This window comes from Aethalodelphis obliquidens, unplaced genomic scaffold (genome assembly GCF_003676395.1).
Source record: "Aethalodelphis obliquidens isolate GAN/ISIS:26980383/991018 unplaced genomic scaffold, ASM367639v1 scaffold89, whole genome shotgun sequence".
NCBI classification, from domain to species: Eukaryota; Metazoa; Chordata; class Mammalia; order Artiodactyla; family Delphinidae; genus Aethalodelphis; species Aethalodelphis obliquidens.
The window spans coordinates 2,362,385-2,381,499 of NW_020838033.1; the positions used below are offsets into that span (position 1 = coordinate 2,362,385).

The window sequence follows — 19,115 nt, forward strand, 5'->3', positions numbered from 1 at the left end:
AATTAAGTCTTATTTGGTTTAATAGACATTTGACGGGCACCTACCATGTGTAAGGCCCTGAGGATGTTGACTTAGTTCGGGCCGCTATAACATTATACCATAAACTAGGCAGCATAAACAATAGACATTTGTTTCTTACGGTTCTGGAGACTGGAAGTCCAAGATCAGAGTGCCAGCATAGTGACGTTCCTGGTGAGTCCTCTTCCTGGTTTACAGATGGCTGCTGTCTCCTTGCTGTATCCTCCTCACATAGCCAAGAAAAAAAGGTTTCAGCTTCTCTTCCATTTTATAAAGGCATTATATCCCAACATTGGGGCCCCCACCCCCGTGACCTAACTTAACCCTGATTACCTCCCAAATGTCCACTTCCGAATACCATTATATTGGGGATTAGGGTTCCAACATATGAATGGGTGTGGGGCACAAACATTCAGTCCACAGCAGATGGGAGACTAGCAGTGCACAGAGGTCTCTGCCACAAGACTAGGGGGTCTTCTGTAGCACCTCCATTCTCAGCCACCCAACTCTACCCAACCCTAGATCTCTTGGGAGCAGAAGCTGATTGGGTGGGAGCAGAGCTAGCAAAGGCCTGTCTTGTCACACCACCGCCATGGACCGGCGGCTGTGACGGGGCCTCGGCAACCTTTCAGGCCTGGGCTATCTCTGGCTCGGTCTCCTCTCCTGAGACCCTGTCTCCAAGCTGCATATTATGCTAGTAGGACCCAGAGAGATTTATTTGGTGACCTTTCAGGATGTGGAATCCAAGCAGGGGGAGGGAGCAAGTCAGCTCCGAAGTGGTTAATTTTACTGGCTCTTAAATTGATGAGCGGTGGGACGTCAGTCTGAAATGAACTCGCCTTGTTCGAAGGGGTTCTAAGACAGCGGAACTCAATCAGCAGCGGGCCGCACGGTTCAAGGCTGCAATTCATCCCCCGTGCCTCTGAAAAATGGGAGGTGACAGTTCATTTTGCCAGTGACAGTCTGTCGGTCTCGCTCGCTGCTTCTCCTGTCGACTGCCTGGCTGAAGTGAAGTGCAGCTCCAAGACACCCTCGTTTGGTATTCCACTCAGCTGAGCAGGACGGTCCCAGGACCCAAGGTGTGCAAATCTTACTCTAGCCCCGCAGCTTGTCTTCTTCCCCTCTTCATGCACGCACGAAATGCCGATACATGATTGCGCGTCCCAGGAGCCATCTTCCCGCTTCCTAGGCCTCACCTTTCCTTCCAACTTCCACTTCCGGCGGACTGGGTTTCCTCCTCCCTTCGGGACCTTGTATTGTAGAACAAAGCCATCCTGTTCAGAGGGCTTCCAGCTTCCTGACAGAGGACTGAGGGCAAGGTGAGGTATGGACATGGGTGTGGAGAAGTTGCTGCTGCCAGTGGGGGCATGGAGGGAAAACAGATACACTCAGCAGGACACTGCCTTCCCCACCAGGGCCTCGGCTTTTGAGGAGACTCCTGAACAAGGGCAGAGAGAGAGAGGAAGGAGAAAGGGAGGTGACCCTGTGATGCACGCACTTAATCCTGGACTGTCCTCCTTCCCCAGTACTTTCTACTTCCCTTAAAAAAAAAAAAAAGAATTAGAGCTCATGTATCTTTGTTAACTTTCCTCATTTTGATAACTGGTGTCATCTAAGGAAATATCCTCATTCTTAGGAAATACTACTGAAGTAGTCACGGGAAAAGGAACATGATATCTGAAATTTACTCTCAGGTGGTTTGGAAAAAATATGTAAATTTACATAAATGGAAAACAATAAAGCAAACGTGACAAAAGCTAACAATTGATGAATCTAGGTAAGTGGTATACAAGAATTCTAGTACTGGGGTACCTAAACTTTTCTGTAAGTTTGAAATTAATTCAAAATAAAAAGTATTAAAAAAAAAACCAAGAGACTTACCTTCAGCACTTCCTCAATACGCGTTTGTTTAGAACCTACGATGATGCACCAGGCACAGTAAGTGCTGAGGATACAGTGGTGAACATGATAGGAAAGGTCTGGACCCTCAGGGAGGGTTGGGAGGGAAGACAGGTGGTAGACAGGTAGTTACAGATGGGACTTGAGTTTTCAATGGTAGGTCTTAGTGCTACAGGAACGTATGAGAAGGAAACAAGCCAGCCTGGAGAGCCAAGGATGGTTACCAGAGGAAATGATGTTTAAGTTGAGACTTGAAGCATGAGGAAGGGTCAGCTGAATGAAGGGTAGGGGGGAAGAGTGTTGCAGAGGGAGGGAACAGCACATGTGGAAAAATGAAAGTGGGAGTGGGTGTGTCTCAATGAGAAACTGCAAGAAGTCTGCTACTGAAGATGACAGAGAGTAAGAGGACCATTTGGCAGAGGAGATAAGCAAGAGGTCAAGCATGGTCGGGGGGATGGGGACATACTAGCCATACTGAGGGGTTTGGAAGCATAATATTGGGAGGCTACTAAAGTTTTAATTAGTGAGGGACATAAGCAGATTTTTTAAAAAAGAGATCACTGGCTATAATGTGGAAAATAGGTTGACAGGGTATAAGACTAGGGGGCTGCAAGATGAGAGGTGATGGTGGCTTGGAAGAGGAGAGAAGGCAGCAGGGCTGGAGAGAAGTGGAGAGTTTGAAAGATATTTAGCAGGTGGAATTGGCAGAGGGAGAAAGAGGAATGAATGACCCCCAGGTTTCTAGATTGGGCAATTGGATTATCCACAGTACCATTTACTGACCTGGGGAAGATGGGAGGTGAGGGAGAGTTGGCTAAGAAGGGGCCAGTGGTTATCTTTGTGAAATCTGGGTCCACCCTGAACATATCACAACCAAAAAATATAACACCTAGTAAAGCAGAGTCCCAGACAGGCTGGAACTAAGGCTCCAGTGAGTGAACAGAGTAAGGATCTAAACCCCTGTCCGACCACACCCCTGATTTTCAAGGGTCCAGAAGTCCTGTAAGAGAGAATTTGAACCTTTTCTATTGTGATTTAGTCATATTCAGGCAGCTCCGTAGGGAGCTGTGACGGATAGATTGCCTTACCTGTTCAACAACTCTACCCACCTTTAGAAACAGCGATCTGTGTTGTCTAGGAATTTCTTCTCCCTCATTTCCACTCATGTGGTTTCTGTAGGAAGTGCTTTGTTCTTACGTAACACTGCCCCCATGACCACAACTGACCTGGGTTGGGCCAATGAGAGCCGTTCTATGGCCTAAGAAACAATGGAATCCAGGGGCCCAAAGACAAGCTGCATTTAAGGCCTGCCTTCCATGTTCAGTTATTCAAGGCTTCCTTGGAATCTTGGTGACAATTAATTTCTTTTTTTTTTTTTTGCCTAAGGCTGTTTGATTTGGGTTTCTGTCTCATCCTATCAATCATCCATGGGACCCTTAAAGAAGCCGGGTTGTTGGAAAGAAAAGGAGACTGCTGAGAGGAAGAAAATCACAAAAGTAAGGATGGAGTCGGCAGATGGGCCACACTCAGTGACAAACTTTGAGTGGAAGGCAGCATATGGTTATTCTTAAGCCCTCCTGACCCAGCCCTGGCAGGTACTGAAGTCTCTGTCAGGTGAAGGGTAAGCAAGGCCACACCTTATGGGCAGCATAGCAAAAGTAGGCACTTTTCAATAAAAGCCAAGGGGCAAGTAAGAACCAATGGGCTGACAGAGGCAGAAGTGATGCAAATCTGTGAAATAACCCTGGAAATATCAAAAAGACACAAGAGGGCTTCCCTGGTGGTGCAGTGGTTGAGAGTCCGCCTGCCGATGCAGGGGACACGGGTTCGAGCCCCGGTCCAGGAAGATCCCACGTGCTGCGGAGTGGCTGGCCTGTGAGCCATGGCCGCTGAGCCTGCGCGTCCGGAGCTTGTGCTCCACAACGGAAGGGGCCACAACAGTGAGAGGCCCGCGTACCGCAAAAAAAAAAAAAAAAAGACACAAGAAAGGAGGAAGACAGACTGAGATCATCACATCTGAGAGATGGGGGCTATGATCCAGTGGTCTTAGGGACAAATTGTTAAAGTGATCTCACCTGGTAGTACCTGGGAACCCACACTAAAACTTATTAGTACAAAGAGCAGCCACTGAGGAAGACGAGATCTGAGCCAGGAGTTTAGTAAAGTTGACCAAAGATGGAAGATTCCAGAGGTCAATGATCAAAGCTCCTAGGGAAAAAAAATTCTGAGATAAGCATTGCTTGCCTTCAGATCCCTTTCGTTCTCCATCCTTCCTTGGTACCCAATCCCTCAAGTTGATTTTAATATTAATACTTAATTTTTAATATTCACCCAGGCCTGAATTCTCTTCTCTTGGGTAATGCTGAGCGTCCCAGATATTTCTTGCTTTCATGTCCTGTCAAAATTTACCTGCCTGTATCCTATATCAGCCCCTGAAGACAGCTGCTAATCTGATCAATTGATGTGTTCTAATGGGATAAAGAGTGAGAATGGAGCAACATATTAGCCCTGCCAGGTAATTCATATCTTATTTATTTACGAATTCTTACTACCTGACGCTGTTCCTGGAACACACCAGGTATTCAGTTCATGTCTGCTTAAATGAAAGAGATGGAGTATGCTTCTTTTCTGGAGGCAATCTCTTACTCAAAGTTAAGGCTCTCCCTCATGGTAAGAATTTCCAGTACTGTAATAACCTATAAGGGAAAAGAGTCTGAAAAAGAAATCATGGAATTCTGGATGTTAGAGCTGAAAGGAACCTTATTTCCTCATGTACAGTTGAGGAAGTGGGTCCTTTAATAAAAAGAAAAGATAATCAAATTACCTGTCCTAGATGATTTAGTTACCAGAAGACATGATGCCAAACCAGATATTCTCTTGGAATTCCTATAAACTCCATTATTCTTTGGCTTCATGACTCTGTTTTGGACACTAACCTATAAACTCTCTGAACAATCAGACTCATGCTCCTCTCAGTGGCCTGAGAGAAACAGTGTGGATTGGGTGGGGATAATTGTTTGGAAGCCCATGGTCCTGTCACTTAACTATTTTCTTATCTAGAATCTTCCCTAGTTTGGCATCAGCTAACACAGGAAGTGGTAATGCTATTATCTGTAGATTCAGCCAAATCACCATTTCCTGATTCCAATGTTCAACAACCACTTTTGAATCCTCCCCTCACTTCCTCTCTGCTTCAGTTTGAGGTTCAAAAGCCTCCAGGAAGCAAATTAGTACTCAGCTGAGCAGAATGGGGCCCCGACACCCTTGTGGTTCAGCTGTTCGTTAATTTGCTGTAGCTCAGGTACATCCCTTCTCCAGTCTGGACCTCAGTTTTTCACTATAAGCTACAGGGTTTCTCAAGTCCCTTCTAGCTCTGAAATCTAAGATTCTTTGATGAGGTTCTGAAAGGAGAATTTTATGAACCAGCTCCTTTTGGAAAGAAAAATGTGTCATACAGCCCTATGCATCTCTTATTAGCCTAAAGCTTGTTTTGTTTCAGAGCACTATACTGAAACCATGAAAGAAATCAGAAAAGCAGGAAGACTGGCAGTGTCTGCCAGTGTCTCATATGATTTGGTAAATGGACTCAGAGGATGCCAGCATCAAAGTGGTCAGAGCAGCTCTTTGCCAAGGCTGAGTGGTGGTCAAGGGAAGAGGCTGTGGGCTCCTCCTTTGATACTGCTACATTCCTCTCCAAGCCTCTGTTTTCCATCAGTTTAGCATGAACTGGTCTCCTACTCTGGGCCAGCTTGGAAGGAATTGTATCCTGGTTTTGTTTCCAAATCAGTATAGAGGTGAGGACGTCCTGTTGAGGCTCTCCAATGGTGATCATCACACTCTCTGTTTTTAACCATAGAATTAGGGTTAGAAGCCCTAGTAACTAGCACTGGTGAGATGGAAAACTCACTTCCTGGGGAAGGGTTCCACTGGGGATTGTAGAGTGAGAACTATTAAGCCTACCCTATTAAGCATAATTGGGTACCATCTTCTCCTGGGGACTCTGGAAGCCCTCAGCCTTCTCTTCCTCAGGCATTTTCTCCCGGGGGTAAGATGTTGAAAGTTGGAGGTTAAATGACTTGCCCAAAATCACACTGTTGGTGTCAGAGCAGAGATGAAAACCTCAGCCAATCTTCCAAGACCTTATTCTGGCTCTTATGGGACCATGCCACACCTGCTCCTTGTAAAAGGGACAGTCGCACCTCCTGAGGACACTGGGCAGGGATGCCAGGTATTGATGTGACTGCCGTTCCAGTTCCCAGTGACCTTTTACATCCTGAAGCCTGCTCAGACTGTGGAGGAAGCAGCTCTGGAGCAGCGGGGGTTGCCATATGCAGAGCTGCCCTGGTGAAGATAACAGGTTGTCTGTCATGTACGAAGCCTGTGTATGGCCCAGACCACAGAGCTTCCATCGGAGGAGAAATTAAACCTGTCTCACATACCAATCCCAGTGCTCTGATTACATTTACAGAGGTCATGGCCTGCATTCTGTCACCATGGAAACCTCTCATGCTGCCAGTGTTGTCTGTGTGTGTGGTTGATATTTAAAGGCAAAGTCACAGGCCCCATTGCCCAGCTATCAGATGCCAGGGGCAATCGCTCTCCTTCACCAGCCTGAGTCCTGATGCTTCATCCAAGAGATAAGAGGAAGAGATGGGGAAAAGGGCCCACCTGTCTCCAACAGGCAGGCCTCCAGTAGAGCCAGGTTTGCAGGGAGGGGGCTCTGGGATGGCGGTGCTGGTATAGCAGTTGTGGGGGAACCAGAAAGCATGCCGACTTTGTCAGAATACAAGCATCTTCTCACAGGCACATGAGCCCACTGTTAAGTAGAGCCCTTCTTTCTCTAATAACTTCCAAGTCGTGAGCACATTTCAGAGCAGCCAGATGGAGCTGGGGAAGGCCCCTCTGCCTGAGTGCCCTTGGTGGTTTCGATTTTGCACATCTGGTAGCTGTGTGAATTGTGCTGATAACAATACCGTTTATGAAGGATCCCTGCTTCTTCCAAAGACCCCACAGCACTGTCCTGGAAAAAGCTACCAGGGGAGTGACTTATCAGGAGTCCCAGGTGTTGGAAGAGGTAAATAACACCTGATTCAACAGAGTAAGAAAAGAACACAAGTGCTGACTTGGCTTGTGACCATCAATTTTTTCTTTAGTCTCAAGACAATTATTTCCACACCATTGAATGGAGTGTAGATAACACGAGCACCTTAATAGGCTGGGAGCAGAGGCTGTTTAGAGGAGATTTTAAGCACTGTGAGCATAAAATGAACATGAATATTCTGCAATATGCATCTTACAACTTGTCATTAAGTGGATGGCCTCAGTGATGTGATGCAACAGGCTTTGATTGGAATATTGAGCTCTGAGAAAGGAAATTCTGCATCAATAGTCTCACGATGTGGAATATCACATATTACTCAGTAAGACATGTCATTGTATTGATAGTGCATATGCTAAAAAGTACAGCAGTGGATAATAACAGCTTGAGTCTCCACAAGGTAGTTTTCTTTAGGAATTTACAGCCACTCCCTGCAGCTTCTCAATGTCCTTGTGGGTGGAACATGGTATACCCTGAAATTACAACTAGGGAAATGGTGTGAATCTATTTGATTTAATTTCCTCTTTATTTTCTCTTACATTTTCTTTCTATTTCTCAATTTCTTTACTTTTTCATCCAGTTTCTCATTCACTTTCTTCGTTTCCATTTTTCTTGCTTGCTTGTTTTATCCCTAGTCCATCACCCCTCCCTGTCAAACACCCCCTCCTACCCTCCCCCCCTACACTGCTTTCTGTTAGAGCTCAGCCCTGCTGGCAGCCCTACAGACTAAAGAGGCTACCGACTCCTGGGATATAATCTGCCTTCTGATTGGTTCTTTCTGGGGTCTGTATTTACAGTGGAAACTTGATTTCTGCCACAGTGAGTGAAAAGAGGAGTTAATATCTCATGCCTTCCAGACGAAGGTTTTCCCCATGTGATTCAGAAGCACTGCAAGTATTCTAGAATAGATAGGGAAGGGAGGAAATCTTCGGAGGTAGGCAGGGAGAATCTGCAGGCTGATTATCCCAATTCATTACAGCCCGGTGCTAAGGAAGCCAAGGCCACTCTTTCCATCTTTTTAAAGGCAAGTTTGCTTCATAAAGAGGAAAAGCTCTCATCCTTGGAGACCAATGACACACATATCTCAGCCAGTCACTCCTCAAATATATCTTTAGTGAGCAAGGAGGTTCAAATGAGAGATTATGGATGATTCAGTATCTATCTAGGCATTAAGCACCTCCCAGGGCTGGCTGTTGTGGGGAATGAATGCAGAGATCATAATAATTGCTAATATGTGTGAATCATCTACCATGTTGCAGGCAGTTATAAACACAATATATATTAGCTCTTTGAATCCTCACAACAACCTTTAAGTACTAATAGTGTTGCCATTTTACAGATAGGGAAATTGAGGTATGGAGAGGATAAGTGGCTTGACCAAGGTCATAGCAGGCAAGTGGCAGATTTGAGCAGAGAACTGCCTGACTTCAGGGCCACTATACTTCAGGGCCACTATACCCTATCACCTCTTTGGTGGGGTCAGGATTGTGCTTTGGGATGTGTATTCTGAATATGGATGAAGAGTGGCATGTGATAATGGGGAGATTGGATGCTGAGGGTTGGATTAAAAGCCATTTCAGTATCACATCTCAATAAAGATAATAAGAACCCAACCCAGAGTGGTGACACTCAGGATTCAAAGGAGGGATTCAGGGCTTCCCTGGTGGCGCAGTGGTTGAGTAGTCCACCTGCTGATGCAGGGGACACGGGTTCGTGCCCCGGTCCTGGAAGATCCCACATGCCGCGGAGCGGCTAGGCCCGTGAGCCATGGCCGCTGAGCCTGCGCGTCCCGTCCGGAGCCCGTGCTCCGCAATGGGAGAGGCCACAGCAGTGAGAGGCCCACGTACCGTAACAAACAAACAAACAAACAAAAAACAAAGGGGGATTCAAAGGACATTGTGGAGAGGTAAGATTGGCAGGGTTGGTGGATATTTGGAATGCGAAAGAGGAAGGGTCCAAGATGAGTCCTACATTTTGAGTTTGGATTACTGGACAATAGCAATTTCTTTATAACAGTTACAATTTGTTGAGCATATACCATATATGCTTACAAATGCCATCTTACTTAAGCTTCATAATTACCCTGTAAGGTAGGAATTATGATATCCAATTTACAGATGAGGAAACTGAGGCTAGTAGAGCTCTGTCCAGAGGCTTAGAGCTGCCAGTGGCTGAGCCAGCATTGGGACTCACATCTTTTAGACTCATAAGCTCATGCCACTTTCACTGAACTTTGTTGCCATTACAAGGATTAAGGGGAGAGGAAATAATAAATTGGTGGAACTGTTCAGATATCTGGGTGGAAATGCACAACAAAGGTATAAATTAGAAGAGTCATCTGCATGAAGGGGAAATTTGTGGTGGTGGGAGAACGAAACCACTGGGGACTCAGAGAACAAAGAGAGAAAGGAGAGGAAGAGGAGAAAGGCAAGTGTGAAACTCTGGTGATTACCTGTGACTAGAAGGTAAAATGAAGAGAGCCAAAGAAGGAAGCAGAGAAATAATAATTAGGAAAGATAGGAAGAAGACTGGATAGGGCAGTGCCAAGGAAGCTGGATGCCCAAAGCAAGAGCAAGTGGCCGATGCCACCCAGTGCTGCAGAGAGAGGTTGGTAAAGACTAAGCAGAGGTGAGAAGGAAGGAGGGCATCGATGCCCTCAGGAGAGCCACTTCACTGGTGCAAAGACAGGCAAAGGACATGAGATCTGATGGGGGAAAGGAAGGAGAAGAAAGGATGAGATTGGAGAAGGTAGCGGGGTTGAAGAAATGTTTTTGTTTGTTTTGTTTTGTTTTTAGGATAGAGGAGACCAAGGATGTTAGCAGACAGAGGGGAAGACTGAAGATGAAAAAGACAGTGAGATTGAAGATCTAAAAGGTGGTAGGAGATGGGGGGGGATCATGAATTCTGTGAAAAGATAGGAGGAGGGACAATTCACTGAATTGAATTACTTTTCAATTCAAAGTAAAGTCTAAAAATCAGTGCAACGAGGACCGAGAGTGCTGTCTTGTATATGAAAGAGCATGGTTCACATTGGTAGAAAATGCTGCTAGAGAGGAAGTCCAAGGATGTTTAGGACATTTAGGACAAGGATGTTTAGGATTAGACATCTAGAAAGGGAAAAATCAAAATGGACACTGACACAATTCTGCAGGAAAGGAAAGAATGTATTTCGGGGACCTAAAGGTCATTACACACAGGATGTCCACTAGGGGAAGGGTATTTTCACCCACTTTCTTGCATTGAAATAATCAGCCATCGCTGGTGTTTTTTCTGACTCCAGGCAGTGTTTCTGTTGGTATTTGTGAATATTGGTGAGTCTGGCCAGATTACATCAGTTCCTCTTAGTGTGCATATTCCTCCAAGCATGTGTGCACCTGTGCAGTGCAGACCAGAGCTTTCTATCAGATTCTAAATAATTGCCTCTTCTCTCACCTTGAATCCCCGTGCCCCAACCCTGAATTCTAACACCTGTAGTAAAGTGAGGGAGAAGAAAGGGAAGAAATAAAAGAAGGGGCTTACTAGCTTAAACTTTTGCCTTTTGAAATAATAAATGAAAGGAAATCAAAGAAAGCCAGTTCTGCCTTTGTAAGGTTGCTTCCCTTCTATTATTTACTTTTAATCTCCCTAATCACCCCTAAAAGAAAGGGTTACTCCTTCCATAGTTTTCCAAATTTATCATGTCTGCAAATACCTAGCCTATAAAATTAGCCTTGACCCCACCTGCCTCTCATGCAGATTAACCCCACAGACTGCCTGCATGTCTCACTCAGAGAGTGCACAGCCTCATCTGGCTGCAGCTGACACTTTCCGCATGCCCCGCACCCCCCCCCCCCCCCCCCCCACCTCAGACTCCCCAGAGAACCAATCAAAGACAGAGAATGTCAGAGTCATCAACCTCTTTGGTCTTTAGGGCCTCTGTTCGACTCAGCAGTTCCCCTGGGGGGATGTCTAATGCGGTCTAAGGGATAGGCAAAGAAGATACAAAAAAATAAGTGGGAAATATTAGGGAAAAATAATAAGGGAGTGATAGAAATATGAGATAAAGAACAAAGAAAGAAATGTTACTAGTTAGATGGAGGGAGACCAACTCTGATTGTTTCACAGAGCTGCTTAGCAATCCCTGGGCTGTAATTATCCATCTCAGATGGTCAGTTCTATAAGAGCTTTGGACCAGCACTAGAGAACCAGGATTCTAATGCCAGCACAGCCCCTGCTGAGGTGGGTGGCCCTGTGCAGAGCACTAGGTCAGTTCCTTATCTTAAATTTGAATCACCTTGAAGACTCTTGAGTTTTAATAGTCCCTCATTCTATTCTGAGCCTGTGCCTCACTGAGAACCTGCTTTGGGAATGTTCCCTGATATGATACGAGAACCTGCTTATTTTGTTGTACGTATTAGTGCAAAGAATCTGGAAGTGTGAGCTGGAAGGGGAGGCCATCGAAGGGCATTTGTGTGAGTGTGTGTATAATAAGACCCACCTAAATGGAAAGATTCGCTAATTAGTAAGAGCAAGGCTTCTGGCAAGCTGTGGAAACCCTGCATCTTAAGGCCACTGAGCGATGTGCCCAAGCGAGCATCTTGTGTCCAGCTCCTCTGCCTCAAGGGTGCAATAAGGCTTGGTTTCCGGGGTCTGGCCAAGCGTGCAGCAAGCCTGGTTCTTGGCACAGGCTGGATGCATCATCTCTCCTTCCACAGTCCTTAATGAAGTGTGCAGCTCTTGTCCCCATTAGGCCCCAGCATCGTCAATAAAAGAGTCAATAAGCCCAGTTGATGGGGTTGGGACCCAGGGGCTGAGATGCAGCGGCCGCACATCCACAGGGCAGACGTCAGCTCCACTGTGTGTCGTGACCCAGCATCCAGGGATCAATAACCAGCTCAGAATAAAGCCCAAGAGCTGCCCTCTGCAGTCTCCTCTCCAGGCCCATTTCACCTAGGGCAGAGCAGTGCCAGCCAGCTCCTGCTTTGCTTGCAGTTGTTCCTACCCATGCCATTCTGGGTGCCAGATGCTTTTGTTTCTTCCTGATTGAGCCCTCTGGACACCCCATGGATGCATATTCAGTGAGTGCCCACCTGGCATGAGAACATGTAGACGGCATCTCCAAGCAGCCCAGAGGCTGGCATGGGCCCTGTTTTCTCTGTCTTCTGTCTCCTGACAGTGTGCGAGGGGCCCCTGTGGACCAGGCGGTATCCTTTCTGCATATCGTGCTGTGGACTCCATTCCTGGCTGCTCTGCATCTCTTTAGATACCTTTATCTTATCTAATTACAAGGAATTTCAGATTAATTTCATGGCCTCTGCTCCAAAGGACCTCTTATCTGTGAGGACCTTGTATTTTAACCTTGTCATTCTTTTGTTGTTTGCCTTTAAAGGGGAGACAGCTAAGAAGGGGATGCTAGGATCTTGCTGGAATTGGGGCTGGGGGGAGGGGAAAAAGAGGGAGGCAGACCGACCTGGGACTTGTGTATTCTGCTCCATCCCCCTGCCTGCGTGTGGAGACAGCTGGCTGCTTACTCCCATGACAGCCACATGGTACCCAGCCACACAGAACAGGACCCGGGCAGGGACTCGTCTGCTGCCAACCTCTCCAGATCCCTTTGATATTTCTGACAGAGCAGTAAAAGACTCTTGACTATCATGTTTTGCCTTGCCTCTCTCTACCTCCTCCAAGACTCCTCAGTGTGGTTTCCATGGCTACCCCCAATCAGATTTGGCTTCCTGCAAAATTGGATTTCAAAGAAGAACAAGGCTTCAGAGGAATTTGTCCATTTAACAGAATGTCATTAGGAGTAAGGCTGACTGCTGAACCAGGGTCCTTAGATGATTAAGGAGGGGCTGCGCTCATGTGTGGAGGCAGGTTTCTGTCTGCAAGAGGAAACTTGATGCAACATGACAATGGCATATTGGAATCTGCCGGTCACTGCACTCTACCCAGCTCTGCACCTCCCTCTACCCTATCCCTCTAAAATCCACAGTGGATGTAGAATACCTTTGCCTTGAGTTTCTGCTGCTTCCCTTGGTATAAGTAAGCTATGACAGGCAGTGAGGCCTGATAGGACATGCAATTACCAGGGTTTATTGCTTTTTATCAAACAACCCTTTAACTTGTAGCCTAGATCAGCCTTTGACAAATATCCTTAAAGAAGAGGGGGAGGTTGTCAAATTTCCTTCCACTGCTGAGAGGAAAGCAAGGCAAAGTGCTGGGGTTACGTATAGGAGGGACCGTGTTTCCCTCGTTGTTTTTTAGAACGGTTTTAGATTTAAGAAAAATTGCAACGGTAGTACAGAGAGTTCCCATACAGTCTCCCTTGCCTTTTAACACATGTCAAAAGTACTCAAAAATGATTCCAGAGCAGCTACAATTTTGTAGAAGGAGCACTGAGTGTGGTAAAAATAAAAATGCCCCAGCAGGGAACTGGTATTGCTCTGGAGCCTAGAAGAGGCAGCCTGCCCACTGTTAACTTTCCCAGGGCAAGAAGCCCTTGCAACAGGAGCCAGATTCCCTGAGATTCTTGCCAGCCCCTGTCCCCCACATTTCTACCTCAATTTACTGCAACTTGTGGTTGCATCATGTAACCCTGAAACCAAGGCACCATTCCTCTTCAGACGGCAGGACTCAGATGTATAGATGGCTCAAAGTCGCTGGACCACTTAAAGGATCAAGCCCCCAACCCAGAAACGTATCTCTGGAGGGAAACTATGCCGGGAGTCAGGCACTGCTACCAGGAGCCCTTCTGGAGAGTTTCTCCTTGCTGCTCCCATCCCCATATCCACGGTTCTGTCATTATTTCCCCTGTTGCTGCTGTAAAAACCACTTCACCCGTCTTCTCCATTTTCTTTCTCTTACCACTCCCAATGCTTCCCACATATTCTGTAGGTAGAATCTGAGAAGAGAAACTCCATTTTTCACAAAGAGGAAATTGGTAGAGGTGAAGTGAGATGTGTATAAGATCACATACTATTCAGGGGCTCAGGTTAGCTCACTCCTCAGCTCAAAATTTGTCGACGCCTCCCCAATGTCCACTCAATTGAGTTCAGAATCCTCACTCTGACTTTCAAGTCCCTTTACGATAGAACCTCAATTTTTCTAGACAACCATAATTTCCCTACACCATCCAGTAAAAGAGGGTCATTAGCTCTTCCTCAAGCAGGAGAAGGCTTTTCCATCTTTGTTTACTCTGGTCCTTCCACCTGGAAAGCCCTCCTGCCCCTTCAGAGTCTGGTGTGTTCAGAGTCATCGCAAATGCCACACACACCACTAAACGCACATACACTGGCACTTCCCTCTTTTCTTATATTCACCTCCCTCCTTTTAGCGGGCACTTTATACTTTTTTCATGGTACTTGGCCTATAGTACTTAACAAAAAACACTCTTTAAGGTAATTGTAGATTCACAGAAGTTATGATAAATAATACAGAGCTATCCTCTTTACCCAGGTAACATCGTGCAATATCACAGGACCGTATCACAGCCAGGACATTGACACCCAACACCTACTACTTTGAATGAGAGGGAAGCACACTTCTGTGATCTTGTCCTTCACTTTCCTCCCTTTGTCAGCTCTTAGAGGGAAAGGGCTGGGTCCCCCTCTCCCTCAGCTTTCTCCCTGGGTTACCCCTTCTTTTCCTTGCATCCTTTCAGACTTAGGGAGGAAGGGACACTTTGGCTCCCTGTGTCCATTGCAGCCGGACTGCTCTGATTCTCCCCAAAGTTGGTGGCTTGAGATTATTCATCGGGACTTACGGTCATTCCCTTGAAACGTCCTGGTTTGCCTGACAAGCGGTTCTGCCCTGGTTTTCTGGGCGTGGACGAGCGAACTGGGTTGGAAAGGACTGTGGTCCGACATGGCGGGGACTGACCCCGTCCTCGGATTCTGCCTCCTCGAGCCTCATTTCGGCGCCACGATGGCTTTTCAACCTACCCCCGAGGCCCGCTGTCCGGGACTTAGGATGGGGAGCCTCCCGGGGACGGGGTGCCTGGGGGTGGCGTCGCGTCTTTGTTTTAACTGGGGGCTGACGGGGGTGCGCGGGCGGCCGCCTCCTCCCTCGTGCACCGCCGTGAGGGCCGCGGGCCCGGCGCACAGGTGTCGCCGCCGCCCCGGCGTCCCGCCCGCGGCGCGCCGCTTCCTGAACGCGCCCCGCCCTGCGGCTCAGCCCCGCGGCGCCGGCGACAGAGAGCCAGGTGCCGCTGCTGCCCGTCCGCCCGCCCGGCCCTCTCCCGTCGCCCGCCACCCGCCACCCGCCACATGCAGGCCGCCGCCGCCCTCCCGGAGGAGATCTTTTGGCTCCTGGAAGGTAACGCCCCGCCGGGAGTCTCACGTGCCGAGCCCGGCAGCAGCCGAGACGACAGCGGCTCCCAAGGCCGGCCTTCCCCGTCAGCTCCCTCACCCACCGCCTTCTTGAACCTCGAGGCTGCCGGAGTCCTGACTCTGCAGAGCCAGCTGTTCATCCCCCGCTCAGGGTCCCTTTCACTCGCCTCAGTAACACATTTTCTTTTCCCTCAAGGCGTCTCCACCTCCCACTTAGCCTCCAGGCTTCTGAGCAAGTTCAGGCCGCGTTCGTGGTCCCCGGGCCGCCGTGCTGGCCTTCAAGCTGTCCCTTTCTTCTCGGGACGCCCTGCGTCTATAGGTTTCGCTCTCGTCCCTCTCCCGCCCTGACTCCGTCTGCCCCGCTCACACGGTACCTTGACCTTCCAGCTTAGAGCGCCCCAGGCTCCCAAGGGGCTGTGAGGGCTCCCGGGCTCCTGTCAGCCAAGGCCTGGGCACCCAGACCCTAGGTCCCCTTCACCTGCCTGCAGCTCTGGGGGTCCCTCATGCACCTGGGGCAGGCGGATCCTGGTATTACATCTCTTCCCTTTCTAGAAGTGCCCCATTGCGGTGTGTTCAGTCACTAACCCTCAACACATCCCGCTGTAACACTCCAGAGTTACAAGATCATCTGCTTGCCTCACACTTTTTCTGGTGAAAGTAACTTGCTGTTCCCGTAACTGACCTTCCTGGAAGGACGGGGACCTGGAATCTGTGCTTGCATAAGGGTCCCAGGAGGAAAACTCTTCCCGAATTAAGCCTTTTGGCATCTATGTGACAAATGACCTGCTTTGGGCAGGTCATACTTTTGGCAAGCAGTTTTTTTTTTTTTTTTTTCAGTTTCTCTCAATTTAATTGGTTTTATATCTCCATTATCTTGTTATCTTGGTATAAATGCCTCCTAATTAAATATTTGGCAAGTCTTTTCGGTCTGTTTGTGGCACGGTTTCCATTCTGGGCTGCTTCTCTGTAAAAGCTGTCAACTAGGTATTTCTTCTGAGGTGAAGTTTCCAAATTTATTTTACTTGTGACCCGAGTGAATCTAAATTTTCAGAATAGAAAAGTATTTGCAGGGTAAAAGCATCATCTGGGTGTCTAAGAAGAAGCAACCCGGCCTTTCCCGCTACTGTTGGTTCAATAATTCCAAGTGTAAAGAGAGGCTCTACGTGTCTGGGTTCCAGGAGGGAAGGAACTGTGGCAAAAAGTTTCATTCTGCCCTTGCAGTTAAAGGTATAATCTGATTCTTTTTATTGGTATCTGTCATTTGTTGAGAGGGAACCTATTTTACAACCTAGGTAAACTAGACTTCCATTTTGTGTGCAGCCTTGGTAGAAGATTCCTTTTAATTTTCAGAAGCTTGCAATGACATCCACTCCTTCAACATTTTTGATGTGCAGTTCTTTATTGTTCAAAACTGACACTTTGGTAAACAGCTCATTTCTGCACCTGCCACCTTTCTTTAGCTTAGATTATTTTCTTGTTAGCTGACTGTTTTTAATTGAAGTCTTCAGATCTCCTCCTAAAGCAGAACCTTTGTTTGCTGACAAGTAGAGCAGGGTATGAATGGAGATTAATTGCATGTCACATACTTCTGTATCAAACTTGCTGTGTCTTAACAATCTCTGTTGGTGCTTGGGTCTTTAGAATATACGGAGGAGTCTGAGATTAAATTTTAAGGAGCTTTGTTGGTTAATATATTTCTTTAAGGCTTTTTTTTTTTTTAAGTTTGCAATTAGAGTCTGAATCTGAAGCAGAGAGAAAAATGTGAAAGTGGGATTCAACCAATAATTCTATTGAAAAGTGTTTGAAGAATATGCTTTTGAAAGGTTCATGTAATCATAGCAACATATTGGTTGTAGGTTTTGTTTTTTATGGAACACACTCTCTGGTGTAGACCAGCAGAATTATTCATTGTACTACAAATAATTTGTAGATATTATAAACCCATAATGGCTATCCATTTATCGTCTGTTGCTGTTTATCTCCCCACCCCCCCCCCACACACACTTTTTAAGGTTAACTGTTGACAGTTAGAAAATATGTAGGTCCTGATCTCTATGTCGTCACTCAGTGGAGGGAGTCACAGGGTGAGAGTGCTGCCACTTTAGTGCTGCCACAGGCCGAGCGGGTGGAGTTTCTACAATGAATTACTACTTTCATAAACCAAGGCATAAGCATTTACACAGTGATTTAACACTGGCCATCACAGCCCTAACTTAAGCATTTATTTATTTATAACTACATGAACATAAATGACAGGGGCATTTTTTGACATAATGTGTGTGCTTTGAAAAATAAAATATGCAAAGCATTGTGAAAGGTTTATGCCAAATTTTGCATAATGAAGAAGGGAACAGAAATTCTGAAGGTCTAAAATTAATTTTGTTAAATTTTAAACATTTGAAAATGTTTCATTTGACCAGCTCCACTTCTAGGAATCTGTGTTACTGAAATTAAAGGACATGAAGTATGTGTACCAGGATCCATACTAAATGTGCATGAGTTAGGAAAGGTCAGGTGATGGTATGAATGATTATTCATTTTACGGAATATTTTGCAGCCATTAAAAATGTTGTGGTGGATCTGTATATATTGGCTTGGAAAGTGTCCATAACATATTTTTAAGACTAAAAAGCAAGGTACACCGTAGTATATATAATATACCATTTATGTTTGAAAACATCAACAAAACCCCATATATTATGTATGTTGTGTAAGCCTAGGAGGGAGTAAGAAAGAATATACACCAAGTTCCTAACATTGGTTTTCTAGGGAGGGGAGTGAGAGAGTGGGGGAGAGATTATTAATTTTATTTCATACATCTTCATGTTGTTTGAACCATGACAATGACCATGTATTGCTTTTGTAATGGGAAGAAACAACCAGGAAGGTTATTTAAAAGGAAAAGGAACAAAAAACGAAAAGAAGCTTAGAGAGGTCAGGGTTCGAAAGGGCCATTAACCAGGGTTGTGATTATGCTTTTCTCTTGGTAGCTCTAAGGGTGTGTGGAAGGTGGGGATTTTTTTTTTTTTTTAAATGCTGTCTTGGATTTTGGGCAAATATTAAAGCAGTGAGAGGTTTCTAGGGTAACTCAGGAAACATCTTCCTCAGATAGACTCTGTCAAGCTCTCATATAGAAATAGTAACTAGTCCATATCAGCAAATGAGTACCTTATAGATAAGTAAAGTGAAGGGCATTTACTGCCTTATTGAAAGAGGAGGAAATATTCAGGTCTGTTTTCAAATAATCAGGCTTCACATGTAGAAGTTATCTTTTCGTTTTTGTTTGGTGATAACCACGCTGAAAACAAAAACAACGGAGTGCTAGCAGTTTGCATAATCTTTGTTTCACAGATACAAACAATCAGTTTCTTCCTTGTCTTTCTAGCCCCACTTTTGCAGTCAGAGAAGCACAAGAGGCAAGTATGAAGGAAGGAGAATAAATATTTCTTTAGTTCACAGTTTGTCTTGTGTGATGGAATGGGGCTTACTGACTTTAATCGCTAATAGGTCGCAACTATCTACAAGGTACCTAAATCCTGCTCAAATATGGATTAGAGACAAAATAATGTCCACAACTCCGCTGCATTTAGTAGCAATTGCTGCGTTAACGCTGATTCCAATACGCCTATGGTTACTTATTTTTAAACTTCCTTGGAAAGAGGAAGTCATTAATCATTTCCTTCCAGATTGTTCTCCAGATTTGTATTGGTCGATGTAGCCAACCATAAAATCCTTTTCAACATAGTAAAACTCCAACTCTGACTTTTTAGTATAAACATTTGTGATCAATTTTT

At 46.0% G+C, this 19,115-nt stretch overlaps 1 protein-coding gene and 2 long non-coding RNA genes across 18 annotated transcripts in view; 2 read left to right on the plus strand and 1 right to left on the minus strand.

The window, feature by feature from the left end:
- LOC113613657 (uncharacterized) overlaps positions 1 to 15,056 on the minus strand; it is a 33,704-nt gene extending 18,648 nt beyond the window's left edge. For 14 of the 16 annotated variants that reach the window (XR_003430330.1, XR_003430323.1, XR_003430327.1 and 11 more), the window contains exons 1-2: positions 1,900 to 2,261; positions 140 to 1,456 (exon numbers count right to left, since the gene is read on the minus strand). This is a non-coding gene — a long non-coding RNA (uncharacterized LOC113613657). Of the gene's footprint in view, positions 1 to 139; positions 1,457 to 1,899; positions 2,262 to 14,756 lie in introns of those variants that run through there. The other 2 variants (XR_003430319.1, XR_003430318.1) reach the window with 2 other exon arrangements.
- LOC113613660 (uncharacterized) lies at positions 2,893 to 4,432 on the plus strand. Its single transcript, XR_003430332.1, has 2 exons — positions 2,893 to 3,413; positions 4,253 to 4,432. It is a non-coding gene; the product is annotated as an uncharacterized LOC113613660 (long non-coding RNA).
- A 154-nt stretch (positions 15,057 to 15,210) lies between the features above and the next one.
- The window catches only part of SKAP1 (src kinase associated phosphoprotein 1), a 276,617-nt gene continuing 272,712 nt past the window's right edge, over positions 15,211 to 19,115 (plus strand). The window contains exon 1 of the mRNA XM_027094408.1: positions 15,211 to 15,307. Coding sequence (XP_026950209.1) covers positions 15,259 to 15,307 — 49 coding nt within the window. The 5' untranslated portion in view covers positions 15,211 to 15,258. The remainder of the gene's footprint in view (positions 15,308 to 19,115) is intronic.